The sequence below is a fragment of the Engraulis encrasicolus genome, chromosome 1 (assembly GCF_034702125.1).
Source record: "Engraulis encrasicolus isolate BLACKSEA-1 chromosome 1, IST_EnEncr_1.0, whole genome shotgun sequence".
NCBI lineage: Eukaryota > Metazoa > Chordata > Actinopteri > Clupeiformes > Engraulidae > Engraulis > Engraulis encrasicolus.
Window position 1 is genome coordinate 14,352,508 of NC_085857.1, and position 19,536 is coordinate 14,372,043.

At 41.9% G+C, this 19,536-nt stretch overlaps 1 protein-coding gene across 2 annotated transcripts in view; it reads left to right on the forward strand.

Annotated features, from left to right (window-relative positions):
- The window catches only part of LOC134448157 (signal-induced proliferation-associated 1-like protein 2), a 202,612-nt gene extending 195,329 nt beyond the window's left edge, over positions 1–7,283 (forward strand). For both annotated transcript variants that reach the window (XM_063197918.1, XM_063197919.1), the window contains one exon: positions 3,365–7,283. In XM_063197918.1, coding sequence (XP_063053988.1) covers positions 3,365–3,511 — 147 coding nt within the window. In that variant the 3' untranslated portion in view covers positions 3,512–7,283. The remainder of the gene's footprint in view (positions 1–3,364) is intronic.
- The last annotated feature ends 12,253 nt before the right edge of the window (positions 7,284–19,536 follow it).

Sequence of the window (19,536 nt, forward strand, 5' to 3'; positions counted from 1 at the left end):
TACAAATAAAATCTTTGCATGCGTGTTGCTGCCCTCAAGATGTTTAAATAACATATGTAGTAAGGTGGCAGTGGCATCCTCTACACCAAGTTGGGCCCTATAAGCAAACTGTAGAGGGTCCAGGAGTCTCTCTGTGGCAAGTAAAATACATCTTTTCATAAGTCGTTCAAAACATTTCATAACCAAGGAGGTCAGGGCAACAGGTCTAAAATCATTAAGGACCTTAGGGTGATTGTGTTTAGCCACAGGGACGATGGTAGCGTGTTTCCAGATTTGGGGGACTTTCTGTTGACTGAGAGAGAGATTAAAAATATGATAAAATATTGGTGCAAGCTGCTCAGCACATGACATGAGCAATCTACCCCCTATGTTATCTGACCCAGGACTCTTCTTGGGGTTAGTGTGCTTGAAGGCCTTCATCACAGAATGAATGTTGAAAGGTGGGAGGACACTGTCAGTAAGATGGTGTTTCAATTCTAGAATGGTGTCGTTAAACATTGGTGAATCAAACCTCAAGTAAAATGAATTTAGTTCCTGTTGCAAGCAGTTTATCACAGTTAAAACCATCCAACACCACTTTAGAGTCTCTTTTTTCTTAGTCCCCAGTTATGGTCTTCATACTATTCCAAGCAGACCCTAAATTATTTTTACCAACTCCCCTTCAAGCTTGTCCTTATAATCCCGTTTTTGCCCTCCATATTTCGGATTTCACCTCTTTATTCAGTTTTTTGAAGTGCGACAGTATTTCCTTCTCTAAATGCACACTTTTTCTTGTAAAGCAAGATCTTCAGTGATGCTGTTACCCACAGTTTGCTTTTAGGGTATATTTTAATTGTCTTCTCCGAAATTACGTTGTCCACACAAAAGGAAACATAGCTGCTGACAACATCTTCCAGGTTGTCTATGTCAGAGCATGTGTCCGTAAACACCTGCCAGTCCATACAATCATAGCATCCCTGTAGGCTGCATATGGAATCTTCAGTCCAGACTTTAACTTGTTTGGTGAGGGGTTTCTCCCTCTGCAAGACAGTCCGATAGTTCGGTATTAAATGAACGCAGTTATGATCCGCTCCACCTAATGGGGGAAGTGGGAGCGCTTTATAAGCGCCTTTAATCGACCCGTAACATAAGTCCAGTGTTTTATCAAGTCTGGTCGGACATGTAACATATTGGTGAAAGTTCCTTAAATTGTTTTTAAGAGAGCAGTGGTTAAAATCACCGAGAATGAACACAGGCGCTTCCGGGGAAAAGGCCTGCAGACTTTGGACAGAGCGCGCAATAGTGTCCGATGCATTATCCGCACTTGCTCTGGGATGAATGTATACCACCAAGACGAATATTTGGGGGAATTCGCGGGGCAAATAGGGAGGGCGCAGCGACACGGCCAGCAGTTCCACATCTTTTGTACACAGTTTCTCCCTTACAAGAACATTTTTGCAGTATTTCTGGTTCACATACAAGCAAACCCCACCCCCGCGTGACATGCCTGTCACCGCTGCATTCCGATCCAATCGCACAGGTACTCCAAATCCATCTATGGCCAATTCGGAGTCCAAATCTCTCTCTTGTAACTATGTTATATCTCTGTAAGAGCCAACAAGCATGAGTGTCTGAACTCGTGTTGAAGTGTCACGTTGGCCTGCAACTCATCAGTCTTATTCCGTAGTGACTGAGCATTTGAGAGAATTACTGATGGCAGGGGAATGCGCGAAAGAGATTGCTTCCTCAGTCTGTTACACACGCCAGCTCGCTTACCTCGGTTCCTGTTTTTTCTGTGAGGCGCATTGTTTGAATCCCTTTTGCTTCTTGTGTGATCATCAAAACACTCAATATCACTGCATTTAGATCTTGGTATTTACTCGATTTGACGAGAAAGTCTCTGCTCTATGAAATGCGCTCTAGTTTGGTGAAACCAGCCAGAGCCTCCACAAAATAGAACGCCGTCCACAGCAGAAACAGGCCCATAAAATCCATGGTTTAATTTTCATCAGTTTTCCGCAATATACTGTAGCACAGTGCAGCACTTGACTGATCAATCAGTGTAGTTTATGTTACAAATCATATACGATGATGCGTGTAAATAACAAGACAAAAATAGTCAGAACGAACGACACAGACAAGACTTGCTGCAGGTCGCCGCACGAGCATGCGCCATGCATGAGCCATACATCACTTATACCTGACATGGCTGTCCTGTGTTGAAATTGTTATACCTATGGACCAATGAGGATTTACCTAGTCCAGTGGTTCTCAATCTTTTTTTGAACGAACGCCCCCTTTGCATCATCACAAGCCTGCCAATTGAAACATGTTATAGACCAGTGGTTCCCAACCTATGGGTCGGGACCCAAATTATGGGTCGCCAAAGATCCACAGAGGGTCGCGGAGACTGCTTGATTTTAAGGGGGTTAATTTGAAATATAGCCCATGTTGAATAAATGACAAAGCAATTAACTATATGCATAGACGTAATAAAATGTAAGTGCTACATTAAGCATTTATTCTTTATTTGACCAAAGACGAATTGAGGAATAAAATAACAAAAAAGAGTTTTAGCAGAAAACAGAGGAATCTTGTGACTCCCTCTCGTGCGGGCGCTCGCGTGGTTGAGTCACCAAAGTTTACAATAGTAAAAACATGGGTCCCTGAAGAAAAAGGTTGGGAACCACTGTTATAGACTAATGCCCCCCAATGGCAACAGAGCACTGCCCTCCAGCTGTATCCTGTAACAACCACCCCCCCCCTCCCCAGGGCTCCCCAAATGCCCCCTTGGGTGCTAGAGCCCCAGTTGAGACCCTCTAATCTGATCTAATTTAATCTAATCCCTGTTATGTGTGTTTTCATGTTACATGTAAGAGCCTCAGAGCTACAGTATGTTTCATCCATACATTTGTCACATGTGCGATACATGCGCGAGACATGCAAAACATCTGACACTGCTTTCTTGTGTTAAAATTATCATATGATGAATTAAGGTAAATTTGGCCACTTTGGACCATTCTCTTGTTTGCAAAAAAGTGGCCCAATTTACCTGAGTTCACCATACCTATGGAACAATAAGGATTTGTCTAACTATTTAACGTATCTATCTAATATAATGTAATGTAATCTAATATAATCTAATATGATATATCTGTGTTTTTTTTGTTGTTGTTCCCCCTTCTTTTTCTTTGTCAGTTGTTCCAGGTTTTTGCTTGTTTGTTTGTTTTTGTTTTTAAGATATGTACTGTGTTGTGATGCTTTGTCTTTTTAAAGTGATATGGATCCCCCTGGGTCTGGAATAAAGAATGAATTTAATTGAATAATATAATTTTATGTAATCTAATCTAATCTAATTTTCTCTGTCTGTTTTTCTGTGTTCCAGGAGCAGCAGGACAAGGCCATGCTACAGGAGCAGGTGCAGCACCTGCGGCAGGACAACATGCGCCTCCACGAGGAGAGCCAGACCGCCGCCGCACAGCTCAGGCGCTTCACAGAGTGGTTCCTGGAGTCCATGGACAAGAACCAGTGAAGAGAAGAACCACTATGGGAACCCTACCCAGTGAAAGAGGAACCACAGGGGGGGGGATGTCAATATGGGACTCCCAATATGGAGGACCCCATGAGGATACAAACAGAACACAACAACATAAATCTACACCAGCCGACCTGGAACCGTCTTTAGAACCAGATGGGTTATTTCATATAGTGGTTCCCCCTGAAACCATGGACAAGAATCCCTGAAGGACCCTACACTGTCAAGGGGATTTCAGAACTTGATAACGATGCACACAAAAACTACTGACAGGACAGTTTTTGGGAATTCAGCTATACAACTTTACCTAGTGACTCATCGAGTCCATTGATATGAACCCTTGAATACAATGTTTCATGGGACTTCAGAATGGAACCTTATGGAGACACACCAACACTTTTCCCAATTCAACAGTGGTCTGCTTGGAACCGTTTTCAGAACCATACATGCTACTTAAACATGGATTATTCCCACACCACTAAACCCAATAACATCATAAGGACCTCAGAATTAGTACCTACTGCATGGATACACACACCACTTCCTGTAATTCAACACGGACCTTTCTGGAACCCTTTTTGCAGGACCAGGTGGGTTTACTTCACTGAGTTGTTCCTTGAATCCATGGACAACAATGCCAGACAATGTCCATACAAGGCTAAGGGGACCTTAGAATGGGACCCCATAAGAATACACACAACAACAGCATAAGTTTCTCAAGTGTATCTAGAACCGTTTACCAGAACCAGATGGGCTACTTTGCTAACAGGATTATTCTACTCCATGGATAACAATCACTGAACGTTGCAGCATTACTGCGACCTCAGACTGAGTCTCTGTAAGGATGCACACAACATCACGGCTAATTATTCGAACTAACCAACCTGGAACCTTTTTTTAGAAGTCTATCCCTACACTCCATGGACACAAATTCCTGAAAGAAAGGGTGATATGGGCTGAGACCGGAAAACCAAATCCCGTAAGGATAGACAGAATAGCAGTACACATAACCTACACTTCCCTATCCTGGAACTGTTTTTCAGAGCACCAACCGGGCTGCCTTCGAAAGGGGACTTCTTGCATCCATGGTTTATAAGTTCCTGATGGGACACTGGACCCCAAATGCATATACACCAATAAAGCGAATAATAAGCGCTACCGAGTACCGATTGGACAACCTAAGCAATGGGACATACCTACAAGACCTTCCGAAAGACTGATGTGGCAATGCCAAAACAGCTGTACATGGAAAACACACGTGGAGCACTAGCCTACATGCTGTAGTTCTTACAAACCACACCTGGAATTGCTTCACAGATCCAGCTGGGATACATTAACAACCCAATTCCTTGCTCCATGGATAGGTAGCCCTTGAATCTACAGTAGTAGTACAGCGTTGGAAGAAGACACAACAACATAATACCAGACATGACATTTAACAAAAAAAAAGTTAAAATCATAACAAAAACAACTGCACCTGTCTAAACCAGCACCATGTCACTGACTCAAATGCCTTTTTCCCATCCGGAGGAGTTTCATGGAGAGGAACCCCTTTGAATGGGCAGTGGACAAAAAGAAACGTCACATTTCTATAACACAATGACAATTACAAGTCATTAATGTTTGAAACAGAGCTATGTTACTACTTAACACCCATGTCATGTCACTCCCGCACTTCTCCCAACTTTTAAACCCTTAAAGGTAAACACAGTGATGCCACTTGTGTCTGGACTGTGAGACACAGTGAAGAGTCTAACACAACTTTGCAGTGTTAATGCTACACTTTGAGAGCTGGATCAACACTAAGGATGTTTAATTTGACTCTAAGTGTTGAAGTATTTACTCAGTACTGCTGATGTGGTTATGTCGACCCAAACAACCTCCCTCCCACACACACACACACACACACACTTTCTCCTCTATGCCCCCCACAAACACTCTCCACCCACCCTCCCACTCCCTACAGTGTTTGGATGCGTAGGCTAACATGCTAACACGCTAACACTGAGTCAACGATGTGGACTTTTGGCGAGGCAGAGAGAAATGTGAGCGAGTGAGGAGAGGGCAAAAACCGGAAGGGGAATTTTAAAAAAAATGGACGAACGAACTTTAAAGGGATTGAACAATGACTATGATGGACAAATAACAAACGGTGTGCTTTTTCTTTGTGGAAAAACTGAGACAGTATCTGCTTGCACTGCCAGGCACAATGTTTTTTTTGAGACAAATGAGGAGCGTGGATACAAACAGAAGGAGAAGAAAATGAATGTAATTGAAGATAAATAAAAAGTCATATTTTCTTGGGTGCCTCGCCAGCATTTAAACCTGTTTTTTTTCCCTCTCAGATAGACTCGAACCTTGAACCCAGATGGAACTACGTACTACTGTAGACCGATTTTTTTTTTGTTGAAACCCTGGGTTTTTGTTTTGGTCTCGACTTGTTCGTTGTTCGTTTTTCATCCTTTCTGTGTGATGGTTACGTTACAAGAGCCAGGTCAGGTCCTTTTTTACCGTTGGTTCATTTCTGAGTTTCATTTCTGGGTGCTTTCCTTGTGTATGTGAACTTGTATCTCTCTATCTCTCCCTCCCTACCTCCCTCTGTCTCCCTCCATCCTTCCCATTCTCTTGTCCTTTACCTCCCCCCCTCCTTTCCCCATCACCCTCTCTGTCTGTCTCTATCGCTCTATCTGTAAGTAGTTTTGTACAGTAAGAAATTAAAACATTGTGGATCTTTTGATCTTTTTTGGAGTTCTAGCAGCAATAATAATTATGGTATGGTGCGTTTGTAGTCACAAAACTGTTTTTATTTCCTGTATGGTTAAATAGCACTGACTGTGATGATGTTGTCAAAGATGCAGTTGTACTCTGATATATTTATTTTGCAAAAGAAAAAAAAATGATGACGGAGAGAAAAAAAAAGAAAGATTAAGTCCCCCATCATGTGTGCCTGAATTGAACTGTGGTATTGTGGCTGGAAACTAACCGGACTTTATTCTATCTTTTCTCTCTTTCTCTCTTTCTCTCTCTCTCTCTCTCTCTCTCTCTCTCTCTCTCTCTCCACTCCTTGTCTCACTTCTTTGTCTTCGTCTCCTCTCCTCTCTACTTTACTCTTTGTCCTTTTGCGCCACATATCCTACCCTATGTGTGTACAGTTTTAGCCTACTTCGGGGTGTCAGCTTGAACCTTTTTCTCCTCCTCTTTTCTGTCTCTCTATCCCTCCCTCCCTCCCCAATGAAAACCTATTCTTACCATGGTCAACCCAGTGTGCATTGAGGTGTAACAGACCCACAAGTCACCTCAGTCCAATGCCAAAATGTTGTCAATGTTGTCTGTGTAAAGTACCTCAGAGAAAAGACAAAGACAAAACATGAAAGAAAACTAAAGTCAAGTTAAGTCAAGTGTCTTTTTTTACGAAGCACTCTTATTTAAGCTTATTTAACCCCAGTCGTACAGTACATAATTCCTACCCCTCATTGAATAAAAACAAGGATATTAATTAATTGTTCAGCATTTGGCTGCATTATGTATAGAACCAGACCCCAAATGAGAGACTTAAATATATATGGAGAAAAAAAAAACTTATAGCTGATTCCTGGGTACTGCTCATGGTGTTTTTTGGATGCTGCTAGACATTGAGATTCTGTTCTTCTTTTCTTTTTTTAAAGGCCTTGGCAAATAATGTTTTGTTTTGTTTGTTTAAGATGGGACACTAAAAGTTATTTTATTGTTTTTTTTCTTTTTCTTTTTAAAATAAAATTTAGGATGTGGAATAAAAAAAAAACTTGCCTTGTTGTGTGTACTCTATATGTGTGTGTGGTGTGGTATGTGTATACTGGCAGGAGGCACGGCAGGTTTCAGAGTCCTGTTGTTCATTCGGTAACACTTTATTTTAGGGATACATCTATTAGCACTAATACATACAATGTGCCTGTATAAGTAACTTGTAAGGCATGTACAAAGCAAAATCAAACATTTGTTAGGCATGTATTCGCAAATGTCTTGTTCATGCACAATAAGGGATTTATTACCAATTTAACCTTAGTAAGGACCTAGTAGGCCTTAGTGTTTGCTTAGTACATGCCTTACAAGTTACTTATGCAGGCATTAACATTGTATGTATTAGTGCTAATAGATGTATCCCTAAAATAAAGTGTTACCATTAATTCTTACGATTATAAACAACTATTTGCATCACTTTAGGAATTTTAGTAACTTTGCAATATTCTGACCAGCAGATCAGGAGATGTACACAAACAACACAAGTCTCCTGGAGGGTATTTTGAACTGAATATTCATTTGTCTTGAGGCATTTACAATGACCAATTAGAATCAATTAATTTATCTTTGCTAAGAGAAAAAATGCAAAATGGAAATCCTTGACGGATCCTTGCAGAAAGCCATCTTAACAAGAAATGATTGCATTGACTGCTGCATGTAAAGAGTGGATGTTGCTTTGAATTAAAATACATTATGCATATTCATTTTCTGGCACAATTAACTTTTTTCGGAATAGACAACGCATTCTGTCTGACTAAGAACCGTGCCGGTGCCCATTCCCGCACCTAATCCCGAAATGGCCATCGTGTTCAGGGTGGCGATCTTTGTGGTAGGGCAGTGTTTCTCAACATTTTTTCAGGCGAGGCACCCTTTCAATTCATGAAAAATTTCAAGGCACCCCAAACCAACAAGCAGTAATATGGCATGGCATACGATACCATACAAGCTTGGAAAAGTAACACATTTGGAAACGTCACACGACCTACGTTCGAAGTTGCAGCTGACTGGGGCGACCTAGATTTACTTTATTGTGCGTAAATGGCAGATGAAAGATTCCACTGCACTGACTAGCATTAACTCATCAATTTAGACAAATACCGGTATGTATTATATTGCATAATTTATCAGCCACGTTTCCGCGGCACCCCTGTTGAGAAACACTGTGTTAGGGAACCGGAAAGTTGGTATAAATACTTGGCTTATCTCACAGAACCGTGACGACAACATGGCTGTCAGCAGGTTCATCCGGGTAACATAGTCACGTGCGGAAAAGGTTCAGAGCCCGGTATGAACACGGGTGGTTTGCAAATAAGCACCTAAGTGCCGAGCATAACTGGTGTGGGCACCGGCACCGGCACCGGCTGCGTTTTGATCGGCCTGAAAACCACCATTGAGAAAAAGTCCCATCCTCTGAAGGGGCAGGCAGTGCTTAAGGGGACAGTCCTGGTTAGAAGGACAGGAAACGGGCTGCGATAACAGTGGCAGACATGGTGGCAGTGAGCGTCCTTATCAGTTACTTTAATAAGCCACTCCAACGTCAAGATGTCCTGGTAAACCGGAAGATGGAAAAACAAATCAAGAGTTTGGTGCACAGCCAAAGAGGAGTAGAGAATCTCCACACACACACACACATACTGAACGAACTAATTTGTTGAATGAATGTTAAGTTTTGCAGTTAAAATGTGCATTGTATGCTCTGATTTTTTGTGTGATCACAATGACAGACTGAAACAGCCGTATTCGCATCCCAGTCCCCTTTTTCAGGCCCTAGTTTATGTCATTCCAGATAATTAAGTCTCCGCACTGCACCCATGAAATGGATGGTTTTTAGGCTGATCAAAAGCACCACTGTATTACGTAATCCTTTCGTATTCTCCGAATTGCAGTCTTGCCAGCTGCAGCTAATCAGGTCCCCCAGCACTGCACTGCCAGATTAGGGCTGTACTGTATACTGTATGAGAGTCTGGGCACATCATGTGACTTTTGGGGTTTAGAGTGAAATCAAAGATCCACCTCAGGCAGGACTTCAGTTCTTTTCTGTTGCAGCAGCAGCCCGCTAGCCTGGCAAGCATGTACAAGACCAGAGAAGACTGGAATCAGGGCTGCTGACAGCTTTGTCTGGGCCCAGGACAAAAACATCTGAAAGGGCCACGTTCTCAATCTCTACAATGCAATACAACGTACTCAATTCTGGGCCCCTCTTCTCCCTGGGCCCGGGACAACTGACCCCTTTGTCCCCCCCTGTCGGCGGGCCTGACTGGAATCATATCTGAAGTGATGGGAAACTACATAGGGAGCAAGAGATGCAGGGTTGCCAGATGAGGCTAATGATTTCCAGCCCAAAAAAATGCTCATAACCCGCCTAGAAGCACAAAATCCCGCCCAATTCTATTGATTTCTATGACAAAAATTGGGCGGGTTTTTCTGTTAAATGCCATTTTTATCCGCACACGGCCATCCTAAGCAGCCCAATTGGGCGGGAAACAGCCCAATCTGGCAACACTGAAGAGATGCAATGTTTTGTCCCATATTGTGTGCTATTCATCTCACACCATACAGTAGAGCAGAACACACCATTCAAGCAGCAGAAGCTGTAGCTTGTCTGAATATTCATGAACAACAGTAGAGGCCTGGCAGTTACCTCCCTTGAACCAGGCTAAGGCAGGGGACCTGCTTGCTGCAGGACACACATGAATTTGTCGTGCACAAACTCATTGCCATGTGTATTTTATGTCAATGTTATGCGCGGTATAACCAGTAGTGTAGTCTACATAGAACGCAGGTATACGGAGTATACCCACTTCTAAATTTTAGGGGCTTCAGTATACCCACTTAAAATTGATTTATCCATTATTTAGAATGGCATAAATATATACAGTATACCCACTTCAAAAAATGCTCGAATATACAGTATACCCACTTCAAAAAAGTAGACTACACCGCTGGGTATAACACAGGTACACAGGCGGTTGGGTGCGTAATTTATGTCACACAGTAAGCATGTCCCCGGGCATTAGAGTCTCAACATATGTCACAGGGTTAGGCAGAGTGAAATCAAAGATCCACCTTGGGCGTAACTCCAGTTCTGTTGCTTAATAACCGGCCTGCTAACCGGGGGTGCGTTTCTGGAAAGCGTAGTTGTTAGCAGTTAGCAACTTGGGAAGTTACCAATGGGAAATTGCATTGCAACTAACAAAGTAGCTAACATAGTTAGTCACTATGGTTTTGATAAATGCACCCCTGGTAAGGCTGCAAAAGACCAGAGAAGACTGGAGATTATGTGCTCCACACACAGCAGACAACACCATTCAAACCATTGAATACAATTTTACTTTAGTCCCATTGCACCAGATTGAGGCTGCATACACTGTATACAGCACATGTGACTTTGTGTTTTAGAGTCAAATCTAAGATCCAGCTCCGGCATGACCTCAGTTCTCCGGCAGACCTCAGTAACATTTTGCAAAGTAAACAAAGGATTCTGTCACATTATCAGCTGTCTTCGAAAGGCCATGGAATACTGGATAGAATACATGTCTTAATTGAAACCACATTGGGAGCACGCATTGTTTTACTTTCGACATAGCGTAGTGCAGCACTGTTTGTAGAGTAAAAGTAGGACTTTTTGGATTAAACCTGGGGCAAAAGTCAGCCTCCATGTCTGTACAGTATGGTGATGAAAGACCAGGGGTGCATTCCGATATGCTACCTTGCGTCCTCCACTTGTGCTTGTGGCCTCGCCCCGCCTTCTAGCCCCTCCACTGTGGAGAAGACAATAAAGTTTCCCCGCTGTCAGCCTAGCCACAACACCTTTTGGGGGACTATTCTTCATTCACCAACCAGTTTGCAAATGAGAAAATGATTTAACAATTGAGCTTTTGCGAGATATTGAAATATAATGCTGTTGTCTGTGATGTCATCATGACATATAACTTCCTGGTACAAGTAAACAAGCACAAGTGGAGGACGCAAGGTCGCATATTGGAACGCACCCCTAGACTACTTTGCTTTAGGCAGAACAAATCTGAGGCTGTGTGTATCATGATGGGCGTCACTACCATTGAGGACACAGAGGTCGTGTCCCCTGTATTTTTTTTCAGTAATGTAAAATGTATCTATGATGAAAATCGATATATGATCAACAGCGATAATTACATTGGCCCCCATTACAATGACCAGGATCTCGGAAAAGGCTGAAGAATAAAAATAAAAAAACCCTCAGGTACTGACAAGTCCAGGAGAGTGTGAGCATTACAACTGCATGTTGAAATTGACTGTAGTTATCCTTTAAGAGCTTGACTGAAGTGTTTGAAGCATTCTAAATGTACAGCATGCAGTACAGCGCGCAGTATTTGACCTCAGTATTTGAAAATGTCTGGTTACGGCCCTGTCTGGGTTTAGAGTGACATCAAAGATAAGCCTCTGGGCCTGAATTCAGTTCCATTGCATAATACAGTAGCCTCAAGAAGCTACAGGAAGAGTGTAAGATGTTCACAAGATGCATTGTTATGTCCTTACATGAGTGCATTTTGTTAGACAATGAGGGAACTATCGACCAATATCCAAGCTACCGTGTCTCTCAAAAATACTAGAGAAGTTGGTAAATGATCAGCTCAAAGAATTTCTAAATACCAATAATATTCTGAGCCCTCTCCAATCAGGCTTTAGGCCTAAACATAGTACAGTCACTGCTGCTACTAAAGTAATTGATGATATTATCACTTCTCTTGACAAAAAAAAACCATTGTGCTGCCATCTTTGTGGACTTATCCAAAGCATTTGACACTGTGGACCACTCTCTGCTTCTACAAATTCTGCCTGGTATTGGTTTTAGTGCAAGTGCCTGTAAATGGTTCCAGAGCTACCTATCAAACAGACACCATACTGTAAAATTGGGTAATACTCAATCTGACCCCCTGCTAATAACCAAGGGGGTCCCACAAGGTTCAGTATTAGGTCCGGTACTCTTCACCATGTACATAAATAGCATACTCTCTCTCCTTTCCAACTGCTTTTTTCATCTATATGCAGATGATACAATTTTGTATTGTGTTGCAGATTCTGTACAGCTAGCATTGGAGAATTTGCAGCAGTCTTTTAATACTCTACAAAATGCCTTCATTGGTCTTAAGCTTCTACTTAACGTAAGCAAGACTAAATGTATGGTCTTTACTCGATCTAAGCATGGCATGAAAAATGATTTTAATATATCTACTTTAGATGGGTCTGTTATTGAGAGAGTATCACATTATAAGTACCTGGGAATCTGGCTAGATGACAAGTTCACATTCAAGAAACATACTGACTGTCTTGTCACTACGCTCAGACAAAAGCTATCTTTTCCTGCACAGAAATAAATATCACTTTCCTGTTTTCTGCAGAAAAAAGTTAATTGAAGCTACTTTTCTGTCTTCCCTTGACTATGGTGATGTTATTTACAGACATGCACCACTCTCTAATCTGAAGGCACTTGACACTGTCTATCATTCAGCTCTTCGTTTTATTACTGGGGATCCATATAGCACTCATCATTGCCTGTTATATGATAAAGTTGGGTGGGCTCCACTTTCTCACAGAAGGGACATGCATTATTTTAGTTTTATTTTTAAGGCCCTCACTGGTAAACTCCCATTTTATATTTCATCTCTTTTAGTTTGGCACTCCAACCCATATCAAACCCGCAGCAGCAACTTTTTACTGGAGGTCCCTTATGCCCGCACTGAACTGGGTAAAACGGCTTTTAGTGTCTGTGGACCTTCACTTTGGAATACCCTACAACAAAGGATAGGTCTTCAAGCCTTGGTGTCTTTAGAACATTTTAAAGTAATACTGGGAAGTTTTTTATCACACACTTGTACTTGTTTTAACTCATAATTTTTAATTCATAGTTTGTCTTAATTTTTACCTCTTATATGATTTATGTTGCATTGTGTATGTTGTATATATATATGATTTTATATGTGTAATTGTTTGTTACTCGACATCATTGTAAATGAGGGCTGGGCTCTCAATGATTCTTCGAGTTTAAATAAATGAAAAAATGACATTTCAGATCAGATAATCACTAGCCTGGAGAAGACTGGGAGCTACTACAGTACTGTATGTCTGAAAGGATCTCTCGTTGACTGTATACTTGTAGAGCGCAAGTTTCATTGTTATGTTCCTATCTCAGTGTAGTATGAGAGAATGGGACTCAGGGATAATATGTCTGATATAGATATTTTCTTTTTCGCTGTGTTGTTCGCTCTCAGCGTTGCATTGTAGCATTCCCTATAGTGCACAATAAAGAAGTTCACTTCATGTATTCAACTATTGAGCATTGTTGTGTGGCCTACATGCAGCAGTATGCAGTTTGAACAAGCCGAGAGCGTGTGACTATGGGTTAAAAAGTGATCAAAGACCCACCTTGGGCCTGACTCCAGTTCTGTTACATAATATGCAGTCGCAAAAGGACCAGGAAACAGCCTGAAATGCCAACTCGTTGACTATGTACGTGCAGATATAAGGCACAAGATGCATCATTATGCTCCTACATTGGTGCATTGTGTAGGTAATGAGGGAACGTTTCAGATCAGATAATTGGCAGCCTGGAGAAGACTGGGGGCCATTGTATTGACTGTATAGGGCACAAGTTATATTTTAATATGTCCCCATATTAGAAGATTGTGTAGGGCAGTGATTCTCAAACTTTTTCCATCATTCCCCCCTTCAAAGGGTCTAAATGCTTCAGAGCCCCCCCAAGCAACAGCAGTAGTCTATTTGCGCAGACTGATTTTGCGATCGCTGCGCAGAATCAAAGGAAAGGTGACTGGTGAGATTAAACAAAGAGGGACTGCAGTCGAATGCAGATGTGTGTTCATTTCCTATGCTATTCAAATTCATGACAATTAATCATATAATGTTGGTGAGGGCTTTAAACTTATTGGCGAGACAGGAAATCATTTCCTTGGGGGAAAAACCCAAAGTCAGATGTCACACGCCTCCCCTGAGATGCCTCCGTGCCCCCCCAGGGGGGCTTACGCCCCACTTTGAGAAGCACTGGTGTAGGGAACGAGGGAATAACCAGACAGTAGAAGACCCGGGGGCTATTTCTGAAATGTTCCCTCATTCATTCACTGTATTGTTTCACTATCAAAGTTGCACTGTTACGTTCCCCATAGCGTACCATAAACAAGTTCACTTTCTGTAGTCAACATACAGCACAGCAGAGGAGTAAGCCTCCATCCTGTAGGGCAATACAAGATGAAGCAGCTTGGTAGTGCGTTTTATCCTTCGGCATCAATACAATCAGTTTATCCAGACAAGGCATATCTGAAGATGTGTGAATATGGGTCAGACCGATATATCCAAGACCCTCCGCGGGCATAGCACACGCTTTAGCTTCAGTTGCATAACCATCACCCTGCAAAAGACTGGAGAAGTGCAAGGGATGCTTCTTCAACTCTGCTCCCAATCTGAAGGACAACTGAAGAGGAACTACTTGGTATTATAGTCAGAGGAACATGGGTTAGAAAGACAGAATCACAGTTGTGTTTTTTGTTTTTGTTTCAGACATGTATAAAAGTTTATCCTTTAAAGTTGTTTTTTTTTCCGCACACATCAGCTGTCAGGAGCAGACAGCTTGAAAAAACTCCCGCACACATCTCAGGAGTTTGCCTGATGAAGGTCTCTAGGACTGAAACATCGTTTATTAAAGAAAAACAGCGAAATGGTCAGTGTGCAGCAGTTTTTTCAATTTTTACAGGTCACAACGGCAAAAAGGACAAGTGCAAATTGTTCAAATACAATGTACTGAGTGTGCAACTCACCAAGTCTTCAGGGGTATTCATTGGTAATCTATAACAGTTTAGTGTTTTTGTAGCATTTTGTAAAGACATTTTCTCCTTTCATTCACATAATGCCAAATATAACATGACAGAAGACTTATTTCTTGTTAGGGATTGCCAGTGAACACCCCTAACTACTTGGAGACATGCATACTTTTGAAGACAAATGTTTAGGGAAAAATATGCATAAATGTTTCCATTCCATGCACTGCACCAGATTTAGCCTCAGGCTAGTTTTAATCTGTTGTCCCTGACATTAAAATTAAATAATATGCAATAGAATAATAAAGTAAAGCAGTCAAAAACAAATGAAAATACACATAAAAACAACAAACAAATCATTCATATGGCATGTCCCTTGTACTCCACACACCCACCCAAATAAAATATATATATTAAATAATAATAATAATAATAATAATAATAATAATAATAATAATAATACATTTTAAAGGTGGTTGAGACAAAATCCAAATTAGCAGCAAACATAAAAAAACTAAATTGTTGAGGTGGACTGTAAAACATTGCTAACAAATCAGACAATGGGCTTAATGTTCAAAATAGTGCACTTGTCCTTTAAAGCAAAGCGTTACCAGTTAGTCCCTTAGTCATGGCTGAACTGCCGTTAAGCATGGAAGTAAACAAATCAGTGTGTGATGAATTATTGCTTTGAGGCGACACAAAGCACTATAAGTCTGAGGATTTGTGCATCTGGGTTAAAGACATCCTCAGGCCTGCACAACTTCCTGGCCGGTTCTGTTGCATAATCCACAGTCGGCACTACTCTGGCTCCAAAGAGGAGCACAGGAGAGTCAGGATTGGCTGTGCACACACACAATGCCTCGAGGTTGGACCACACCACCACACAGCAGCACACAGCAGAACACATACTGTAATTCAAACCAGTTCCACACATTTACAATGCATTGCACTTCTAAGCTGATGATTTTGTTCAACTTACGGTGTCCTACAGTTATTATAGGGTATTGGTTCTGGCCCCTGGAGCTATGTGTGGTTTGAGGTGCCTTACTCAATGGAGTTTCAGGTGTTTGGACACCAGGGCTTGACACTGGCACCTGCCAACCGGCCAAATGCTGGTAAAACTTGGCTGTGGCTGGTAACAATTTCAGTGTCACTAGCCAATTTGACAGGTAGCTTATTCTATGGTATGACATATCGGAATACTGTATATTCTGCACGTTGCCCTTTGTGTATTGTAAATATGGAGATTATTGGATGACCCAGAACTGATATTGTTGCTGTCACTGTTTGCTGTTATCTCAGTAAAGTTGACTTAAGGGGTCATCTCCCCCCATGCTATGTGGTGGCTCAAACACCTGGGGTGCCACTGGCCCTGACAAGACAAAGGACACTGTTGGGGTTGGGGGTTGCCATATATAAGCTCACCTCAGAAATTCCTCTGGGAGTCTCTTTCCATCTCTAAAGGGGCTCCAATCTCTGTCTTTCTCTCCCTCTCTCCCTCTCTCTTTCTCTCTCTCTGTCTATCTATCTTGGGTAAACTGTATTTGATTTCACTGTATCCTATGTAACCTACAGTAACCTTGAGTTAAATGTAATGTTACCTTGCAGTTGATAATTAAATTGTCATATAACTTTCATTCATTTGTATCTCCTCATCTGTATCATGCCATTTGCCTTTCCTGTGTCTTAACCCATTGACGCCGGTTGTTGCGTTACGCAACATTGGCCCTGACGCCGGTTGTTGCAAAACGCAACATTATTGATTTGTCAATATTTTCAAGACGCATGGGAGATGCAATGCACAATATTTTGTTCAAATACACAAGAGGTGGGTGTTCTCGATTTTTTTAAAGATCATGTGGCAAAAAAAAGTTTGATTCGTCGACAAAAAATATCAAATGAAATCAACCATGCTCGCTTCTGCAGACGTGGGTTGTTTAGCCATTTCACACAGGTAAAAAAAAAAAAAAAGGCTGTGGTTCGCGAGACACACTGTTACAGCGAACGTGATGTTCAGTTGAAAGGTAATGAAGAGATTTTAATCGAGGAAAGGAAATATGATGGAAGACCCTTTAGATAGAGAGCAGGAGTGTGATTTGCCGCGGCCGCATGAAGGGGTGGGCGAGTGGCTTCCAAATACAGTCAGCTAGATTTCGCACCCGACGTTACCAAAAGTTCACTCCGACACTCGGGGCAATTGGCGAAGGTGCCAATATCTGAGGAAGCACGTCCTTTAGATATAGGCCTATTTCAGAATATTTTCTCTGAGGAACTTTCGGATATGGTGATAGCCTATTGGTGAGGCAGACAACGGTAGACATGCGGATAATAGACGCGCGGCCATCCAGCTCAAAGTGGAGCCCCTCAAAATAGGATGAAATTGCTCATCGGTCTCTGCATAACGTTTGGAGAAATACAACGGCCATTACTCGCCGGTGGGAGAGCAAGTGGCTGTATTAGACAAATGTCCCCCGATTTATGGCAGAAATGACTGCCTAATAATTATAATAATAATGATTAGGTCTATTATGATTTTGTTAAAGTCGGCTATTGTAACAGTAGCAATAGCCTAGTAGCCTAATAGCCTATAATAAATAGAAGCATCAAGCATTATCCTGAAAGCACATGAAACTTCTCAATCATTTGATTATGAGATATTAATTTTTTTAAGGAATATGTGTTGGCGTTAATGCTGAATGAGCATAATCCCGTGAAAGCAGAGGATTTTACCTTTTAAATGCAATTTGTCCCATGTCCCTATGTGTTCCAGAGGCTGACATATTGAATTTTTCATAGGAGTTTCCAACCATTTTTTCTTATCTCAAAAAACCCTCAGGCATTGGGGACCTTTTCTAAAAACGGGCTCAGGCGCCAATGGGTTAAGTTAAGTTAACACTGCTTCTGTTTCAAATGCCCACTCCTTTCCGTCGTTGGTTAGGAATAAAGTGGAGGGAAAAGTTATTTTATACTTTTACAGTGGTGCGCCCGACGTGATACATGGATGAGCACAAATTTGGAGTCAGATTAACGAAAACAATTCTGCATCGGGACGTGCGAACAATTCTGAGGGCTGGTGAGTAAATCTAACTTATTTTAAGCACATTGGCAAAGTGTTAAAATCTCACCAGCTAATTCAGAAAGTTCAGCTATCCTTCCCATGCAGAATGGACAAACATTTGGGCAGAAGTAAACTTCTGAACACAGTGAAATGCAATTTGGCTGATACATTAGATAAACTGGCTACCAAACGCATTACGGTAGAATCTAATGAGGAGGATATATATCATTACTGGTTGTTTTATGGCATGCGTAAGACAAAAGCAAAGCAACGCAAATATTCTGAAGGCATTATGCATATACTGTTTGAGAAGCAGCAGAAAGTGATTGAAGAACAAAATCAGAAAATTGAACGGCTGAATGATTTCCTTGCAACTGTTGTGAACAATATGGAACTGTTAAATGGGAAAATGAATCGTGAGCGCACCGATGCCGCTGGCACATCTGCCCGCGCGCCATGTTATTCCGAGACAAAAGCTGTTAGCGACGCCTCTCTAGAAGAGCGCAGTGTGGCTGCTCTCCGATGCCTTGCAAGGTCGAGCAAACAAAGGCCCCAAAAGAAGCGCACTAGGCGAAAAGTAAGCGATCACAGCAAATGTTGTAAATCCTGCAACAAAGCAGGACATGACGCGCAAAAATGTTGGCAACTTGGACTGGGGCATCCTCCGCCATACTTTCTCAAGCGTTGCGCATCACTCGAGACTGATGATCAAAGCAGCTCGTGTGACTCGCCGACCTTCGAAAGATATCGCGCAGGACCCCCGCCGCCACCTCCAAGAAGGAAAAAATCCACAAATGTTCACGACATGCCTATGATTTTCAGACCGTTGCTCCACTATGATGGATAATTTGTGTATTTCTCCCAGCATGTACAGTATTCGCACAGGTTTTACCAGATGTGTTCACGCCATCTTAAGAGTTCATTTCGAAGTGAGATGCCCACGGGACAGCGCAATTAAATGCCGACAAAGTCATAACGCAGCGGTGTGGTAAGAAGACACGTTTGCTTGCTAATGAGCATAGACTTCTCATAGCCATGTGATGCATTACTGTGTCCCCACCGCGTGGATTTAGTAAATTGCGCATGGGGCATTTTCACGTTTTAAAAGTTATCACCTTGGCTGTTTACCTCGCCACCTTCAAGAAATTATTCACAATGCCTGTTATATTCATACTACACATGTGAAAGTTAAAGGATAAATAATATGTCTTAGCTGTTGTGTGTGCTTATAAAGCCATAGACAGGCTGTTTGCAGGTTGGAACCGTTTAGGCTCGTCTAAAAGGCCATCCTTCTTTGCATAGACTTACTAGAGCAGTAGACTATATGTTGTGCTTGCTCGTTAGTTGTGTGCATCAGATAGCTGTTTGAAGACTAGAGC